At 35.4% G+C, this 20,442-nt stretch overlaps 1 protein-coding gene across 2 annotated transcripts in view; it reads right to left on the reverse strand.

Moving 5' to 3' along the window:
- GABRG3 (gamma-aminobutyric acid type A receptor subunit gamma3) overlaps positions 1 to 20,442 on the reverse strand; it is a 324,177-nt gene that overhangs the window by 131,712 nt on the left and 172,023 nt on the right. For both annotated transcript variants that reach the window (XM_085321582.1, XM_085321583.1), the window contains exons 4-5: positions 12,188 to 12,408; positions 9,763 to 9,845 (exon numbers count right to left, since the gene is read on the reverse strand). In XM_085321582.1, the coding sequence (XP_085177708.1) occupies positions 9,763 to 9,845; positions 12,188 to 12,408 (304 nt within the window). The remainder of the gene's footprint in view (positions 1 to 9,762; positions 9,846 to 12,187; positions 12,409 to 20,442) is intronic.

A 20,442-nucleotide genomic window follows, 5' to 3' on the forward strand; every position in this document is an offset into this window, starting at 1 on the left:
AACACAGGAAGGAAAATACCTGTAACCTCATGCTGCTTCTTTTGTTTTTAACTTGAAAAGGGGCAACTGACCTTCCATAGTTAAAAAGTGGACAACATTGACTGTTTGTTCTAAATGGTTAACATTTTTTTTTCCAAATAAGATAGTATTTTTCCTGCCAGCAGGCAAAACACATAGGAAGCTCTGTAAGTGCAAAATAACTACCATTTTCCCCTCAGGTGCTACATTTTAAAATATGCTATGCATATATACTTCATATAAACTCTTCTGCAGTATAAAACCAGAATCACAGATGATGCAAAACTATAAAATAGCCAGTGGCTTTATGATCAGGCCATTTACAGGCAAAATGAAAAAGTACATTCAAAATCTTTCTATTGCCTTTTTAAGATAAGAAATTTGAAATTAATGTCCCCTAGCCGGGGCTAGGGATAGGATGTTACAAGGGGGAACCTTCTTTCTGTTGAGGACCAAAAATTCCTACAATCTTTCACAAAACTGAAATGTATATTCCAAAAAAAAAAAAAAAAAAAAAAAAAAAAAAAAAAGTTTCTCCTGAAAATTCCTCTCCAGCTATGATACTGTCTTCATCAGCTCAAAGTTAGGCACAAGTTATGCAAAATATGCCATTGTTATCCATCAACAATATAGTATTCCCAGAGTTTTCTTTAAAAACACAACTGCAGAGAATTTGCATTCAAATGTCAAATCAGTTAATGCACATAAAAGAAAGACYGATAAGCATAGGAACATCAGATTGTCTCAAGGCCACAAATGACTATTTTACATCTAACCCATTAATAAAAAGTTAAAGAGCAGTTAAATTCTCTATTTTAGATGATTTGCATAAGAATTTGATCTTTTTTATTGCATTTCCTTTTTCTTCTATATAGTTTCTTGCATACTGGTTATTACTTCAGAAGCAGAACACCTGCCAGTAATGAAAAGATTAAAAGCTGCTACATATCTGCTTTTTAATTCTCCCTTACTTTTCTGAATTTGTGTGGATATTTGTGTACATGTGCATAAGAATGCTGGCCTGAGAGAAAGGGGGAGATTTTTCCTTTATTACTTTTTTGTTGTTGTTATATTAATGCATTGCTAAAATTTTTACTGAAAAAAAAAAAAAAAAAAAAAAAAAAAAAGAAAAGAAAAGAAAACACAACCTGTGTTGCTAAGGATGAAAATAGAAATATACTGATGGCAACACTTTAGCTCAACTCATTCCACTTGCTGAAAATCAGATTTGTTTTAATGAGGCTGTAGATTTTTCATTTCTGGTAGATTTTCAAAGGGAAGAAATGCAGATGCCCAGTCAGACTACCAAGATGAAAAGAGCAGAGGTTAACTGAGACGTTTCGCAAACTGATGCATTCAGGCAGACCAAAAAGGGTACCTACCTCAGAAGGGTACCTTCCGAGCTCCCAGATACAAATGCATTCCCTGGGCAGCTCCTATCTGGATGTAACAAAGTCACACATCAGCCCTCCCCACTGTGCTTTGGTTTCCCTAGGAAAGAAACTCAGGAACAAGGAGCCAGAAAGGAGCCTCCAGATTTTCTGGACAGCTTTTTAATTTACCCAACTGCCCCAGGACAGCATGTACCTTTTGATCAATCCATGTGCAATTCTATATATTCTTTCCTATGACTGATGGAAAGGTTTTGTGAGAAAGTCAGCTAGATCTGAGCTGAAACAGATCAGCGTGAGACTACCAGAAGTCACATACGAAAAAAATCAGGAAGAAAATAAATGACTTCATAATATGCATGGCTAAGCCAAACATTAAATGATAACTTAATTTCCATTCCACAAAAATGATCTCTGCATTTAGCTATAAAAAAGTGCAGTGTTTCATTAAAAAGTGGGAAGAAGAATCAACAATCTGCGTCACATGGGAGATTATAAAAATATTTATTCTAAAATGAAGTTAAAATTAAATTTGRTATCTCAATTTGTGCTACTCTTTTCTCCTATCTAAACCTTTTCACTCCTTTGTCTGTCTGTCTGTCTAAGGGGGTATCTAATAGGAAGATATAATCCCACTGTATTTTTTTTTGACAGACATATTTTACCCAATTATGAAAAAGGATTCTAGATTTATTAACAGTCATATAGCAGCCCATTACACAAAGTTAATTACCTTTTAAAGAGACAGACCTGCCCTTCATAGCAAGGGATCAAGTCAGTCAGACCTCCGCAACATTATTGTAATGGGAAGAGATATAGATGGCATTTCTTTGATCCTCCTCTAGCACTATTATCAAAACAGTGGGCAAAGCTTCACTACTGCATTAATTCCTTCCCTTTCTTAGCTGTGTGGGCTCTAGTGATGTATTTTTGTTTTTCTGGTAACTTTGCAGAAATAAAAGGAAGAAAAGGGAGGGTGATCTTCCCATAGTAACATTTCATGTTTCCAGGCTGTCGTGTTTTGCCAGTCCATGTTAAAGGTAAACAAAATTAACGAGACAAAACTAAGGACTTGGTGTTCTCATTCTGTGTTTTTGAATCTGCTGTAAGAAAACCCCTGATGGTTTCTAATGACTTCATTATCATTGGTCAGTCAAATCTAGCAAAAGTAACATACATTCACCAGGCTCTAGCTAAAATTCATCTAATCTGACAGTCAACAGTCACTACTCTTTGTTAAACTTCTGCGGGATATTGCAGATTATCTGACTGACCTTGAAGAGTCTGCTCTCTCCTTGTTCTCCTTTTCTCGCCTCCCCAGTGATTCTTCCTTGTATTTGTTGTAGTTCTGACAGTCGTTCTGCCTCTTCATTCTCAAAGTGCCAAATTGTTTCTGTACCCTTGGTTCTGCATCAGTTCTTACATTTCCCACAAAATACTACTGAATTCAACCACTTAGTTCTCACAAATTGGAGATGCATTACTATAACCCTCAGTGTCACTATCAAATTGAATAATACAATCAATTTTTATTTTTTAAAAATCCAAACATTACRACAACTAAATTAATTAGAAAAATAAATACTCTTTGTTTCTTAAAAAACAGGCTACATATTCTACTAGGGGATTAAAACAGCTTGAACCTTCTGAGTGTGCTGCAGAGCTCATCACTTGCCTTTGGAAATCTGCAAATAAGGGTAGGTGAAGGGAATTGCTGCAGGGGAATGTGATTTGAGCTTTTAAATTGCCTGTTAGTGGGTTATTTTGAATTGTAACTCAATTTTTAATGTTATTTTTTTGTGATGTACCCTTCAGCTACATGAAGGGAGGTTAGAAGGAATGAACACATGTAGTTATTTCAGCATTTGTAAAAATCTAACATTCCAAAGGAAAGGAACTCCAAATAAGCATATGAAAATATGTACTGGAAAGTGCCTTAAGAAGTTTCTTTAAGAAACAAGTTAATCACTAAAGAGCAAAATTTGCTCATAATTCAACCAGGTGTGCACTGCACACAGCACTGGTAAGAGTTTGAGTCTTTCAGCTGACTGTGAGAGACTGACTCACATAATGTTAGCCATTCAGCCTGCTTGCTCATTTTGAAATAAAACAYGCATAAAAGGACACTTGTATCTACAGTTGTTTACAGCCAATTCTTTCCTTACAGAAGGCATTGCTGTGACTCCATAACCAAGACAGAGAAAACATTTCTATTCCAGAACCTCCCACATTGTCCTGTGATGCAATGGAGTTACTAATGGAGTGTCAAAAGCAGTATTTTTTCACATGTTAAAGAACATGATGCAAAGGAGTGTGATCCCCTCCCGACGCTCTGTATACTACAGAGACTACCACTGCATGCCAGAGGCTGCAAACACAGTGTTGCCAATGTTACAAGTTATGGATCAGGTTTTCCATAACAATCAGATTCATTTGCAAACAAGTTATTAAATATATAAATGAATAAATAAAATAACACTCATAGCTGGTATATAATACACTTTGTATTATATTTAGGGGAGAAGGGATTTCCTTCCTGCCTGTGGAACTTCTGGTACATTCGTGTCACACTGTTAAATTAAAAAAAAACATCTCACGCTGTCACAGGATAATATGCTTATAGAGATTTTGACTTCAGGTAAACAAAAAATATCATGAGATCTGTGATAAAGTCATGGGAGTTAACAGTGACTGTCACAAGGCAGAGACACCAGTGCCTTCTGATACATTCAGCTGTCAGTCACGCACACAGTAACCTTCTTTGCTTCAGGCTTTTTCTCTCAGTTTCTCTTGGAACCATTTAGTATAACTTGGTCAGGTATCTACCTTCTGACTAAAAAATGGCTTACAGGAAAGTTTTTTTTTTTTTTTTATTGTTTTTGACACTGATTTGTCTTATTCTTAACAGTGCTGATTAACCAAAAATTAAGATACGATTCTGTTTAATAAGCAGTAATACATGGTGTGTATAAAGGAAAGAGACTTCTGGCACCATAAACGTGTTGGGAAAGAATGACAAGAGTATCAGTTTCACTTAGTAGGTAGCAGGCTCCCAATAGTCTGTGCTTCAAGGACACTGTCAAATCTAGCTTTTCTGAATGTCAAAATATTTCAAAAAATACCACAGGGCYCCCAAATCTGGAGAAAGAAGACTGGAAGCTTTGGGAGTCTAGACTCCACACGGGAGTCTTAGGGTTTCCGGTCTCCTTGCTCCAAAGGTAAGTTAAAAGTGGAGGTCCCAGCCCTGAAATATAGTTGCATACCCTAAACATCAGCTGCTGGAATACAAGCCCTTTTTTTTGGCTCTGCAGCAGAYTGGCTAGAGAGTTTGCCCCAGTGACAGAGGCCTCCCTTGTTCCTCAGGCAATCAGGCAGGTAAATGGAGATACCATTGCTTCCTTGGAAGACTGCTTCAAAACTTGAGTAGATGGCAAATTCCTGGAGTAGCCCACCACAAATCCAGACACAGTTTCAGCAAAAGTTTGCTGGACTCAAGATATCAAGACTTAAGCATTTTCGCCTTCACTAACCAGCAGTTGCTGAAATTTTATTCTAGGGCCTAATTTTTCCTGGAAGTAACAGCACCTGCTGCCTCTCCAGGGGAATCTTCAATGTTGTGCAGAAAAGTCTCAAGAGTAAGTATAACAGGAGAGGGGAATTTGGCCTGCTATTAACCAAAACCTGAACTCTCTGGGAGAAACAGAAATCCTCAGAAGAGCAGAGGATACTACATGAATTAACCAACGGTGTTAACTTTCTATGATCATCAAGAATGCAATGGACAACCTCCAACATCAGGGAAGTTTCTCTGCCTTTCTTACTAAACAGAAATTTTGTGTATATAGGTGACTACGCACAGATCTAATGATCAGGGATTTTTTATGTCTATTACTCTTGTATCACAATACATTGCATAAATTTGGAATTTGCACAGAACCATAAAGTCATAAATGTTTAGAAAGTTATCTCAGATATACTATCACACAATAAGGCAGAAGACTAAGAGAAAGATGAGCATCACATTGATACTAAGAATATATATTAGTTTGGCATGAAGGCATCACAAATTAGATTTAGAAAGTATAAAATTATAATGAACATATTTATACCATGAATGAATTTAGACCATTTCATAGATGTTTATTACATCTTATTGGAATAATTAGACAAAAATCAGCAGAACTTCCAGGTGCAAAGTATCTTTTAAGATTTTTATGAGACTTGGCTTGGCTATAAAATGAAGGATCATAAACAGATAAGATTCACTTAACACAGAAATATAACACAGAAAAGGAGATGCACTCGCCAGTGAATTAGATAAATATATGTCATAAATATATTAGCTTAATATATGTATTTATATATTAGATAAAAAAAAAAAAGCATCGGTGGGGATTTTCAGGGAAACCTAAGAAAAGTTAACAATTGAACAACATAGTGGCAGATTATATTCAGAACGCCTATTGTAAGGAACAACTGAAATTACTCACGTAAGATTTTAAAGTATTTCCGACTAACTATATCCAGGCATCACTATGGGAACATTAGTAAAAAAAATGCTTAAAACAACGCAAGTTAACAAAAACAAAAAGGATCATGCACTCATTCTAAATCTTTGGAATAGTTGACTTCTCTTTGAATACTGCATTGCACACCATTCGAAATATTTGAAAAAAATGCATAATGAAAATAGTAAAGTCCAGAAAAAGGCAGCAGTAACAAGAGTAGCAATAGTAACAATTCTTGGTCTAGGTGTTAGAAGAGGAATAGGAGGAGGGATTTTTCACAGATATACTTTGCATTCTTATACATGTACAGTATAAGTACAGTACAGTATTTGGGAAGAAACTTTCAATGGACACATTTTTCATAAATATTTTTTCTCTCTGTAAGTCAGTCTTGACTATTCTCTGAAATAAGACAGACTGAAATAAGAAGAGAGGATACATGCAATCCAGTACATCAATTCCTACCTTCCTGTAAGACGAAAAAGCTGCAATAGCTAAAATATGCTTGTCACAAAACCTGAATCAAGAATTCCATTGATGTCCCATGATCTGGTTCAACCTATTATAGAGAACACAGATGGGAAGTTCAGATTTGGATTAAGGCTCTTTCTGCATGTTGTAATGCCTTCCCAGCATCTTTAATGAAACTCCTCTTGATACATGAACATTAAGCTGTGTTCCTTATGGCCTGTTCTTCCTCAGGAGTAAAATTCTGCCCTCAAACTTTATTAATGATTCTACTGATGATATATGAGCTGAAACAAAGCACAGTTCCTTCCACAAAAACAGCATTTGTTTTTCTAGGCCAGGAGGAATAATAAAGAAACAAATTAAAATTGGTGATGACGGCTAGTTCTGCTAGAAGATTAATAATATGAGGCTCAAAGTAATGATCATGTAAATTGCATATCCATAAAGGTTTCACATTCAAAGAAATAAGACTTGATTGAAAACAGTTTATATTGAGAAATAGAGAATCTATTTCTTTCAAACATTGTCTTAGATTTGGATGAAATTTTTTAAATGCATTTCACATACAGCTAGAAATTTTCCTCTCTCCTATTTTCAGTTGAACTGAAAGCATTTGGATTGTTTGTGAACATTTGTGTATATATTTTAGCATTTGCAGTAGGCACAGAATTTTAGGAATGCCCATCTTTTCCTTCCTTGTGGCAATCCTCTGATCATGGGCAACTCAGGACACTGTAGACCCTCTCACTTGGGAAAACATAAGTAACTGGCTACAAATAATTTTGGTTCTATCACATAAGTCTAATATTTTTTTAATAAACAATATTGTAATAGTGGCAAGAAAAATAATACAAAAAAAGCACATTAATCAATTCTATCTTATGATTGCACCTTGCACCACAGCTCAATCTTACTACAATTGGTAAAGCCTTAATTTTGGCCTAGTAGATTGTTTCGGACCTCTGCTATGTAGCCAGAACAAATTTCCACAATTTGTTAAGTTCCTTGTATATAACTTGTTTTTCTAAGGTAGTTGACCARCTCTCAACAAGCTGTAATGGGTTTGTCATCTTCATTTTGGTGTGGCTGCCACATGCTGTGACCTGAAGGAGTGTCACAGATTCAAGTTAATCTTGAGCACATGGATAAGGAGAGGGGAAGGGAAGTATTTTGCTGAGCTGAAAGTTTTTTGCTGCTGAGCATCTTGAACAAACTGTCATGCATATGTGGATGCAGAGGGAAGTGCTGTTATCACATGAATTCTACAACCATTTAGGTTTTTATTTTATTCAAAGACACATATCTTGGAATCTTAGTCTGTAATAAGCTTGTTCTTTCAGACACTTATCAAACTGGCAGTAATAAACCATTCAGGAATTCACTCAGTCTTTCACTTCRTAAGTCCCACCAAATATCATGTGTCTTCAAACTTATGTACATAACGCTGAACACAACAGAGCAAGAAAACAAACAAATTACACAGAGATGTCCTAGTATTACGAATATGCTAAAAAGAGCATTCAYGGAAAGGAAAGTAATTCATTATGAACTTAAAGAAATAAGCTTTTTATCAACAGGAGCAAAAAGGTCGACAAAGCTATAAAACACTTCTAATATTCAGTCAAGTTTTGTTCCATCTGGCAAGAAACTATAATGCTAATGTATACAGAACAAACTGGAACACGTTCAACTTCTGCTTGATCCTATGCAATCTCCATCTCCTTTAATGGTAATATATGTGTGTTTTCAAGGGAAGAAGAGTTCTGATCTAACAGATTTACATTAAGAGGGATCACTTCAAATTAAGGTGTCATTTGAAATTTTCCCATGGAACTGAGACTTCTGAAATTCCAACTGATATTCAGTTTCTTTAAATAAGAAACACACAGCATAACTTACTCACATTCATCAACTGCCTAGTTATTGACAACAAATGAAGGTAAGATTTGAAGCTACTTCCCCGCCTATTATAATTCAACCTCTTCTTTGGATATTGCTAAAGCAGGACTTATCACACTTATGTGGTAGATTTAATTAGTATCTCCATAATGGGACTTAATTTTTAAGACCACTTACTCCTTTTCTAGTGCTGCAACACATCACTGGTAGATTGCCTCAAGGCAAGGGTAACTTTGTGTAGTAAGYAAACTTAGCTGAGGTAGGTAGAATTCAGTGACAAGTGTTCATTAGCAGGAAGGCTCATTCAGGAGGCATCTGCCTCCTGTTCACTTGAATATGCAGGTATTTCACATATCTGAATTAAGTGTACAACTATGCATTTTTGCCCAGGGTCACATATCCACAGAAGTCATAAAAAAAACCACTAAAGTAATGATAATATTTTGGGGGGAAGTCRGCTGTTATATTGGCAGATTTTTCTGAAAAATTTTTCCTGAGGAAAAAGAAAAACATACCCTGGATCATCTGGAATCCAAATTCTGTTTCTAATTGATTCTAAAAGGTCACTGTCAGTGCATTTTTCATAAATTACAATCAAAACTCATCTATCACAGCAACATAACTATTAGAAAAGCATTAGTATTAGTCTTGTGTTGCTTTTAAAGAGATGGTGGAGAAAATACTGTTTTCTAAATGGACAAAATAATACATTTCTCATTCATTCACAGATCCTGACACTTGTATTTTATCAAAGGGAAAATCTTTACGGAAGACTCTTAAAAACACTTGTAATACATTTGCATTATATCACTTTGCATTACACAACTATGCAGGCATATCTATGAGCTGATAGCTCTCATGATTTTTCAAATGAATTAGCATGAAGAGAACCTTCCCTCGTGGTAATATTAAACCTCAAGAGTAACTCTCTTGACTTTTGTTTCCCATTCATTTCAACAATATATTTGTTTTGCCTGTTAAGTGCATCTTAAATATACTAACAATGCTACATGCAAGACAATGTAGCTGGGGCTACTGGAAGAACTGAGCAATCGTAGAAAAATGAGATTTATGGTACCTGACCAGTTATTGGTGTAGGTATTGGGCTTGTCCCCAAGCTGTGCATCTCCACAAGATACTGCATGTCTTTTTTTCAATTACATGTCATACAATACTCTAGATCAACACAGCCCAGACTGGCATGATTATCTATTTGTGCTGGCAATATGACTGAAGTGTCAGCTAAAAAAAAGCTGGTACTGGCAAAAATAACAGAGTAAATCTACATAATAAATCTACATAAAACTTCATGACATAAGCCCATGCCAGGAATGCTAAAGAAGAAACAAAAAATCTAAGCAAATCTAAACATCCTCTCTACTGGTTGTGGAACAGTTGAACCCCTTGATAGAAACTAAACTCATACCTCTACATACCACTTACATACAACAATAAAGCATCAAAGCAGTACTTACAGCTAGAAAATATCAATGGACATGAGTGTTCATCCATTGGGAAATTATGTAGCTGCAGCTGGCATTCAGCATTGATGGTAAGCCTGTGGAGAGACCATCTATCTGTCACTATATATCAGTATAAGGAAAAGTTAAAAGGAGATGTTGGGTAACTGTAGGTAATCTTCCAGAAGAACTTTGACATCTTTAAGTAATGCCTCCAAATAAAAGGCTGCATACACAGATTGTTTATTGGCTATTTAGGCCTGATTTAAAATAACGGTAAATATTTAAGAACACAAATAATTTCAAATACATCCTCAGAGTTTCCTGATCCCCCAAAATCTGTGCATATGTTGTTCTCTAGATAGTTTATCTTTAAACGACATGGGATGGAAACAACTATTCTTTACAAAAATAACAGAATATGGTTTGCAATTCCATGTAAATAAAATCTTATAAAGAATCTTAAAAGAAACGTTCTCTACATTTACTTATACTGTGAAATTAAAAATCTTTTCATCATTTTGGGATAGACCAAAGACATGTTTAATCTCTCTATGTCACTGTTTCCTTAGTAGCATAGACATAACAAATAAATGAGGCACTAACACAGACAGCAGAAATGTCTTCAGCCCCATTTGAAACCTTCTCTACGAGGTTTCTTAACACAAAGGACACTGTGAATGGAGCTGATTTAAAAATGGCTATTAGAAACAGATAATATTCATTCTGATAGACTGCAAAGTCAGGTTTACCTGAGTAGATTGCAACAAGTACTAGTTTATTATGTAGACCTTCACAAGTCTGTAGTGGTTAGGAAACCAGACACTATATTAACTGCCTGAGTTTATGCAACAAGTGTGGGCTGTGTGGATTTATATATATATATATTAAAAAAAAAGGCTAATTCAAAAGCTAGACAAACTGGATTTGGAAAGGTCTGGTGCTTCAAATGCCTCAAATGTAGGATGACAAACAGAGAAAACCTCTGTCTTGGAAAGGTCACTCGTGAGGAACTGACCAACTGACCAGCATTTTTGTACTGACACCAAAACAAGATCTCAGGTGTTACAGCAGGAATGCATTAATGCCCCAAAATAGCCAACCTAAAAGGCAAGGAGCATAAGTCAACCTTGTGCACTTTCTCCTGAATACAGAATGTTTATCAACACGTCACACAATCTGCATATACAGTAGTTTTCACTCCCATATTATACCAATACTGTGTGGTAATATAAATCAGATAAAATATTTATTTTTAAATTACATAGTGTTACTGACAAACAATGAACAATCTCACAGTTCCTCTTAAGAGAAAAGAATTCAAAACRTCCTTCATACATTCAGCATGCTCATTCAAACAATGCACTGGGTCAAATATTATCCCATTTTTTATCTGTTTAAATAAATTTTTGCAGTCCTCACATTTGACGTAGTTTCATTAGTGATAGGCATGTAAGCCTAACTATCATTAGGTAGATATGTAACTCACCTAAAAATACAGAAACAAGATCTGATTGAAAAAAAAAAAAAAAAAANAGAGAGAGAGAGAGTGGATTAAAGTTGTAATCTTAATCACCAAAAATTTTTTTTCAAAGGCTACTGACATAAGCAAGAGCTCTACCAGTGAACTCAGTGGAGCAAGCCGAGGAAGAGAAGGGCATTAAAATGTCAGTAGCGTTTCCAACTGCTTAATTTCTTTCTTACTGTTTAACAAAGACTTGTCATTGAAGCCCAACTGCAATTGCAAGTATGATCAGTATATGATATTGCACTCAGAATGTTGAATAAAATCATTGCAGAAAATGTAGTGTGAAGGAATATTTCTGGAAAAGTTTGCTGTGTGGAATTTGGTATATGGCAGAGCTTTCTTCTGTGCAATTCAGTTCTTCCCCTAAGTAAAAACATATCTTGATTTCCACAGGCTTTTTTTATGCGAATATGTATATAGTGTCTCTAACAACATAGAGTTGATAGTATCACAGAGTTTAGAAAACTCTAAAACTCTTCCAGCAATTCACCCTTGGGATGAGATGTGACATGATGTCTTTCAGTGCATCTTATCTGCATTGGCATTAGTATGAATCTAGAAATACTTTATCCAGTCTCGCATCTAAATCTGATCAGAAAGATTTTTGGCAGGATTTATGAGACTTTACGTTTCTGCTTTTAACAAAYACCAAAAAAAATTGATTTCTACAATTTAGGGAAACTTACTTTCAATACTTGAAGATTTTTTTAAAAAAGACAATGCTTTGTTTTTTAAACTCTGCAGTTTATAAGTAATATAAGTCAAGTTATACTTGAATTTTCAATAAACATTTGTCAAGCAAGATCAGTAAACATTAGAAAGGAAACAGCAGAGGATAACAGAGAAAGCTCTGAAAATTACTACCGAACAAAAGGCACTAAAAGCTTTCAGCTACGTACTTTAACTGCTTACCTGAGAGTGTACAAGATTTTCCCATCGTTCCATATCCTGAGGAGCTGGTTGGGGGTAGTGATCCAGTGAGCTTCTGCTGTTTTGGAATTCCGGAATATCGTATCTGGTATCCAAATCAAACCAACCATGTTGCTGTTCAGAGTCAGTATTTTCATGGTACTGTTGAAACGAAGACGGCTGTCTGTCCATGTCTGGGCAAAAAATATATCAATTTGATATTCCTGCAATGAAAACATGATATGCAAATTGAAATTGGTTCGATGCTTCTCACTACTACTTGGTCTTTGATAAGGTCTATCCTTACGCAGATGGGCAAGGTATGTTCAAGCCAATGGAGTTATGTTTTCCTTTTTTATTATCAACCAGACTTTTAACCTTTTTCTTCCTTTGTTTTCTTTCTCTAACTACTTTAGAAAAGGTGCCAAGCTTCTCCCCTGCTTTGGTCCTTTGCCATAACAAACTCCGCACTTTCACATCCCTTTCAGTTCTCTCTGAAAAGTCACAGCTACAGGGTAAAATTTGCATAGACTTCTATGTCATAGGGCAGAATGATGAAAGAATGATTTCAGTCTGTGTTAGCAGTAGGTAAATACGAACAGGAGCAATATAAGTATGCTGGAGAACAATAAATTCCTCTGACTCTGGCAACGTCTTTGTTTGGTTGAGGGTTTTTTTGGTAATTCCAATAAATTATTTGTTCTGCTTGTAGCCAGATATTCAGCCACTCTTTCTCAGGTTACACTACAGCAGAATTAAAGACGCATGCTTGTGCTTGTTTGAGGCACCTTATGTACTTCAAATGCTAAGATCAAAGGGGCTGTTAATCTATTACCCTGAATAGGCTAATATCATCGAATCATAGAATCAGTAAGGTTGGAAGGGACCTCTGGAGATCATCTARTCCWACCTCCCCRCTCAGCAGGGTCAGTTAGAGCATGTTAGACAGGGTTGCATCATGGCTTATATGTCACAATTTCATCCTTTCTTTCATTCCATATCTACCGCTGTAAGCAAGCAATAGGTAAACAGCCATAGTAGACATAATAACGCCGAAATTAAAATATATGTGGACATACACACAAAATGATATAGGTGAACACACAGATACACTTGCTAAGCAACTGAATACCCATACAACAAACTGTGTCAAAACCAGTATGAGGATGGTGAACTTCAGTCCTCAAAAGCCAGGAAAAGGTCGTTTTTAATTTCACCATGTTTATATGCCTCTCTCTCTTTCCAGATTGCTCTGTCTCTGACACAGGAATCCTATGGAAACATGCATCTGATCACGTCATGAAAGACCCTCTTAGTATGGCAGGGTTTATGTTCTACAATGCAGCCTAATGCAGGGGCTGAAGGGAAAAAGGCTCTCAGATCCTCTGGTAAATGCACTCTTGATATAGAACTAAGGTTCTTCAGAAAAACAGGTATGCCTTGCCTTTGACTATTCTGAACTTGCTTTTATTGCATTTTTGCATGTCTACTCCTAAATCTCCTATTTAAAATGGAAGATGTTAAAAAAAAAAAAAAAAAAAAAAAACTATTACATGAATAGTATTTTATATTGTTTTATGCAGAGAGTTTTAGAAGAGCATGTAGTCTGAACCATCTCGTTCTCTTGCACTATTACAATTTTGGCAAGCCATCCTTCTAGAGCTGATGTAACACCAAGAAACCTAATTTATTGATATTGTAATCCTAGTCTAAAACACGCTCCAGGCTTCTCATCTCTACATGGCAAATGATCAACAGATACTTAAGAGGTGCTAGTGTGTATCCAAATGCCAGGTAATAGATCACCTTAGAACTTGAAGCCTAGCCACCAAAGGAATTAAGGACTATTTTTCTTAGCAGCCTATCTCACTGTCATTTTTCATTGTATTAGTTTTATTTTCTTAGGGAAGATGACAGATTATAATCTGAAGAGACTTTTTTTCATTTCCATGTTTACAAGGTCGCACATCTTCGTACACTTCAATAATGCAGTAATTTACACAGCTTACCTTTATTGCTACCTAGCTCTTTATAAATTTTGAAAAAGGACAATCTTAGTTCACCAGATTTAAGATGGTAGTGYGCTGGTCTTCTGTCTTTACTCTTTTACTCTGTCTCCATCACTTTATCCTTGAAAGCCCAGTGACAAGAGTTAGCTTGGCACATTCAATTTCTATAGAGAAGAATATGCCAGACATGTCAATGGGTTTCTCCAAATGCTGAGAGAGTAGAGTTGCTTTTTTTAACTCGCCTGTGAGAATCAGTATTTATAGAATCAAAGATCATTTGTATACAGCTGGCTAATGAGTGTGCTGTCTTTTTACAGACCAAGTTTTTACATGATATTCATATTTGAGGTTATTTTATCTGAATGCTTTATTTTGATTGTCAAATGATTACTAAGTTTAGGAATATCTATAATTCCCTTCTGGTAGATTGTACGTATTTAGGATTTCCTCCCTCCGCAAACRAAAGAAAGCCCCTGAGCTATGTAACACAACATCCTGTAGGTACTGCAGTTAGATCAGAGTAAAGTAGGCATCAGAGGCAGTATAGATGCATCATTGTGGTTTGCGAGCCAGGTAAACTGTTCTGGCTGAGAAACAGATTTTATTAGCCTAGAAGCAGGGCCATGCTAACACAACTATGCAACTTTAACTTGTCATTTCTTTCACTTAYTACTAGATAACTAGAACACTCCAAATATGAGTCTTATTTAAAATACCTCTGCAATGGGGTTACTCTGCAGTGTAACTCCACTCACATAAAAATGGTTCAAGTCAAATGAAGTGGTTCATAGACTTTCTGAGTTACCCAAGTCCTTAAAAACACATTTTTCTTCATGTAAACTTATGTCATTTACAAAAAGCAAAGAAATATTTCAAAAAGAAAAGTTGATGAAAGTTTTTTAAAATTAGTGGCATTGGCATTTTCCAAGTTTTACTGCTATTTTTTTCATCCAAAGTATTTATGATATGCAGAGTGCACAAAAATTTTGGCCCYTACATAACACATTTTTCTCAGTAAAAATATACGTATCCATTTAGTTTCTAAATTGCAATTTCATCCTTTATATTCTCTCCATTAATCCTTTTTAAGAGTGGATGTTAGATCAGTACATCCTTTACATTAATCTTTGTAATTGCTTCAGTGTTCAACCAAGCAGTTAATGAGGTATGGTAGTCATATATTCACTCCACGAGGAAGAGATGGAGGTCAGTTTTGAAACTGGCACTCAGTTCTCCATTTTTAATTGAGTTTAGCCTGTACACATTTCAGCAAAATTACCTTTATGTTCACTGATAACAGACACTCAGCTCACAGTGAAGTTAACAGATTCCATATACTGTTTTGCACAAAACTGGTACAGTGAGCTCCAACACTATCCAAGAAATTACCAGAAGAAAGGTTTCCATGTTGGTTTCACATATAGCTCAATATAATAAAAGAAAAGAATATTTTTCATTTGCTAGCTAATGCTACCCTTGACTTAGAAGAATGCTTATGTTCATAATCTTTATAAAAACTAATGGTTTTACTCAGAGAGTTCAGGCAAGACATCACATTTTAGTGAAACAATGCTTGAGATGAAGCAATGTCCTAAAACTCTAATAACATTCTGTATGTTTTATTCTACCACCACACAAGAAATATTACCATCTTTTCTTGTTTACTTTTTTGACAACAACCTTTGATTATTATAATTAACACAAGAAGAAATAAAAAAGAGCAAAAACTTTAATGAGGCTCCCTCCTAGCTGCAGAAAGGTGAAACTATGTTCTCCATAAAATGATGTCAAGGTCATGTACACTAAAATGTGCTGTCGCTGTAAGTTTTCTGTCTCAAGGATTGATTTTTGCTATGCTACCATAACAGGCCTAAGACTTTTGCTGCTTACACCAACTCTACATATTCACACTGCATCTGGTTGTATTAGCTGAAGTTATACTTCCAAAGAAACATTACTCCTTGAATAGAAGGGAAAATCTTATGAAGAAATGAAGAAACACGTTAATACGGAGGGAAATTTTAGGGAAATCTTATTTCCTTTCCTTATCCTTCACATATTTTCTGAAATAATATAAAATTGCTCTGATGCAAAAATCAATTATCCTAAACTTGAAGCTACTGATTATTATCATGTTTAATAATTTCATTATGATTGAATTTAAAAGTAAACTGATAAAGCATTTTACATGTATAATTTGAAGTCACACACTTAGAAATTTCATCCAAGTGGAATCTGTATGAAGCAGTTTCTACAATCAGTCCAAATCTGATTACAAAAAAAAATATTTTTTCTGCTGCTGCGTTCAAGGATATGATACATTTTAAAATTTTAAGAAACTCAAAAAGCAAGAATATGAGACTGGAATATTATGTTTCCCTATAGAAGGCACAAATATTCAGCTGAAGTTGTRAAATACAGTTCAGTTTTTTGAGAAATTTTTAAATTTTCAGTACTATTTCCAGAAAGATTAATATTTTTCAGTAAAATTAAATCAGTTTATGCTTATTTTGTTTGATYATATCAAAATGCAAAGCCTACTATCTGGCAGCTAATTTCCTTCTGAGYGTCTTTGCTTTTTCTCTGCTATCCCATGTTGAGTAGCTTATCACCAAAGTTTGTCATTTTTTTTTCAATTTACCCTTAAATTAATGTATTATCTTATAAATGTCATCACATAAASAGTCAACTTGTTCTGCTTTCAAGACTTATTGACAAATATTTAGTACAACTTAAAAATAATACAAGTAAAATTCTGTTACTGAAAATATTTCACTATCACCTCCAACAAGGTTATCTCTGAAAACAGGCTTCTAAAATTGACACTGGACAATGCTCACCCAATTTCCAGTAATATCTTCTAAAACCTACAAAAACATTTTATGATCTTTTTACCTGTACTGTATGCAAGTAATTGTCTCATAGAGAACGTTTCTGTGTATTCATATTTCATACTGTGTATTCGTATTTCATAAGCTCACCTGTAAATCTGAAACATTTGCTGAGAAAAATGATTGAATGAGTTGAGAAAAAGAAACTTAWTTTTTCTCAAAATCAAATCACGATTTAACTAAATGGAACTTTTCTTTCTTTATGGTTATGAATGCAGCAAGAAGCCAAAGATAATTTTTCTYTCTTTCCCCTGATTTGTGAACAGAGGGACATACCCCGAAGTTAACAATAGTTAACAATCAGCTGCAAGTAATGATATACAGTTATGGTTGCAACTATCTGATTTTAGCATATTTTTGCACATTTCCAAATCTAATGTGGTTTCATTCCTACCTTGAAAATAATAAAACCAGCAGTTAATTATTTGCCTTTCARTTGTGTAGGAATGATTAATAACTGGAAACACCTTGAAGCTTCCATGGTCTGAGGCATCTACAGCCACAGAGAAAAATACACACTTTTCAACCATGTCTTTAATTGTTTCTTCATTTGAAAGAGGAGCTAACATATTGTTGGCAATACATGAAGATTTTGTCCTACCAAAATGTATCATTTTAGCCTGTAAGCTAATCCTGGAAAACACTACTTAATTTGCTGTCGYAGTCAGGTGGTCTATTTGAATGACTATGGATAACAACATGCTGCGATTTTGTTGCTTCTACTGCAGCCTTCTCATTTTCTGCATTTTCACAGTTCCTAACAACAACAACAGAGAGTCTTGTCCTTGGAAATTATGCTAGAATTTCTTTTATGATACTTTTCAGATTCTTAGTACTGCCTATCAGACAATCTGCCACCACCATGGCAGAACTCCATTTGCCTATAATATATGAATCATTTGGGTAACTATGGCTATCTTTTCTGATCCATTCAGAATAATTTCTCCAATCTTTCCAAAATTTTAAAACTTTTCAATGTAAGTCCTATGTCTTGACTGTTGATGGAACAAGGCTATCTTTGATTAAAGCTATTCTTGGAATCCCTGTAAGGCTGGTACTCAGTCAACAAAAAATACCTAAATAATAGGAGTCCAATTYAGATTCTCATTCTGGGTACTCCACRCCTCTTGTGCATTAGAAGAACACATCCCAGACACTGTTCCCATAAGCTTGAAATTAGTCCCATACACTGTTCAAGGTATAAAATCACCTTTACTTGCCAAAAGGATTGACTTCACCAAGTGGGAAATTCTGTTTKTAAGTCTTTAACTGTTCTGGAAATAAATGTTAATCTTCCTCTTTGTATTTCAAGCACATCACCCTATATGAAACATGCTTAAAAAAAGGTGGAGCCTTTTATATTCAAACAATGTCACATAAATGTTAAGTATGACGGTTTAAAATCAGAACACAGGAGAAGGTTGTTCAGGGAAACAGGAGAAAGATGAGAGGAAACTTAACAATTTAAACAGAAAAAAGAAAGTTACTTAAAAGTGCTCTTTTAAAATAGAAAACAGAGCAGTTTGAATTCAATCTCTCAAAAACTCTCCTGTGAAAGTTAATACTCATAATTTTTGTCATTCCTTTCCACCTCTTTACTTCAGCCYGGTCAGATCCTTCATAGCTGTTATGCAGTAGCCTCACCATAGCATTTGAGGTAATTTTCTGCCTTGGTTCTCCACTAAACCCCTCACTTAGTTCTTGTCCTCAGTGGAAATTTATTTCTCTTTCCCATTCAACAACATGGCTCTGAAGTCCTCCCTTCTACTTTCTCCTCAGCAGAACCACCAGCCTCGCAGGAGAGTAAAACTTCTGAACACAAACATAATGAAGTGGAATTTTTTTGGAGTCTGAAGTTCATTTTCAGTAAAAGAATATTTCTTCCAGCCTAACTCAGCACTGCAAGGAAAGTTCAATCAACAACTGAATTGCCTAAGATTATCCTGCAAAGGACTGTCTGATTGATTCACCCTTCTTTTCAGTTATGTGACAAATGAATGAGAGAATAAATCTCCCACGAAAAAAGGGATGAGTTCCCCTTTCTCTGAACATTCACACACCTGATAGTAAAACACCAATAGTAATTCTGGTGGACATAGGCTACCTTTAGTTTTCCTGACTTATCCTGGTCAGGTAGAATGTCTCTTAATTGGTTTTTGATCATTTGAAGAGGTACAGGCCATGCTYATGGCTAGTTTTGATATTTATGGAAATAAATACTCCCACAATGATTACTGCATGATGTGCACTGTTTGTTCCCCAGACTGTACAAGTTATAAATAGTCAGTAATCATGGCAATTCCAGGAGAGAACTAGAATGCTTAAAAGATTACTTTAGCACTATTCCTTGACAAGTACTGGTTGTTTTTGCATCACATGTGCAACTTGCATTCTAGTTTCAAAAATTTGTAAGAAGCTCTCCGATATCCTGAGAAGGTATCTCAGATATTCTGAGAAGGAATGGGAAGTCGTGGAATCATCTACCATTTTCCAGTAAGGCCATTTTGAATCCTACACTCTCATTTTGTGCAAATAAATCAGAGAGGAATAAATGGAGTCTGCTGGTGAAAACCTAGTAAAATAAGCARCACTTTCCATAAGCAGTATGTATTCAAAATCCTTAGTGCATCATTAAGACAAACATAAGCCTTTTGTGAAGACAGTAATTCTCACATACTTGTTCTGAAATTTCACCATGCTTTCCACAAGGCTTGTGATGAGCTGAGTGGCCACATTAGGTGTATCTGAAACTTGCCTCAAAGAAGCTCTGCCAACATGGAGCTGTCCATGGGTTCAAATGATGCTCAGAAGCTGGATTTAGGGGATCTTTCTCACACTACCTACAGCATTTGGTTTCGAGGCAGAAACAACAGCACACCATGTCTCACCTTCCTTTTCTCCACTAGTCTGCTTTGTTTCCACTTTCTGTCCTTCTCCTCCAGCTTCAACTCTTACTAATAATAGGCTCTGAGCCATAGAAGAACTCAAGAGTTTACTTTTCCCAGCAGGAGAGAGGTTGCTGTACCTTCCAAAGACCCCCAAAATGATTAYACAAATCAAAACAAAGAATAACTAGGTTTGTAGTGGTAGTACAATGTATATCTGTGAAAACTCCCCATGTTGTTTTTTTAATAAATATTTTGGATAACTTGCTCCTTTGTGAGAGTTTGCTTTGGCACTTCCATATAGCTACAGGCATATTGGTTGTAAGGAGAAAATATAATGAAAGAAGCAAAGYCATCACTGAGATTGTCACCAGGGAAATAAGGGCTACTCAGGTCGACATTTACAAAGTATTTCAGAAAAAAATCAGAATTGGCTCTATTGCTGAACACTTTGGCTTAAAACACATACCAAA

Source organism: Rhea americana, unplaced genomic scaffold, assembly GCF_003343005.1.
Source record: "Rhea americana isolate MKP2758 unplaced genomic scaffold, rheAme1 scaffold_7, whole genome shotgun sequence".
In the NCBI taxonomy this organism is placed as follows: Eukaryota; Metazoa; Chordata; class Aves; order Rheiformes; family Rheidae; genus Rhea; species Rhea americana.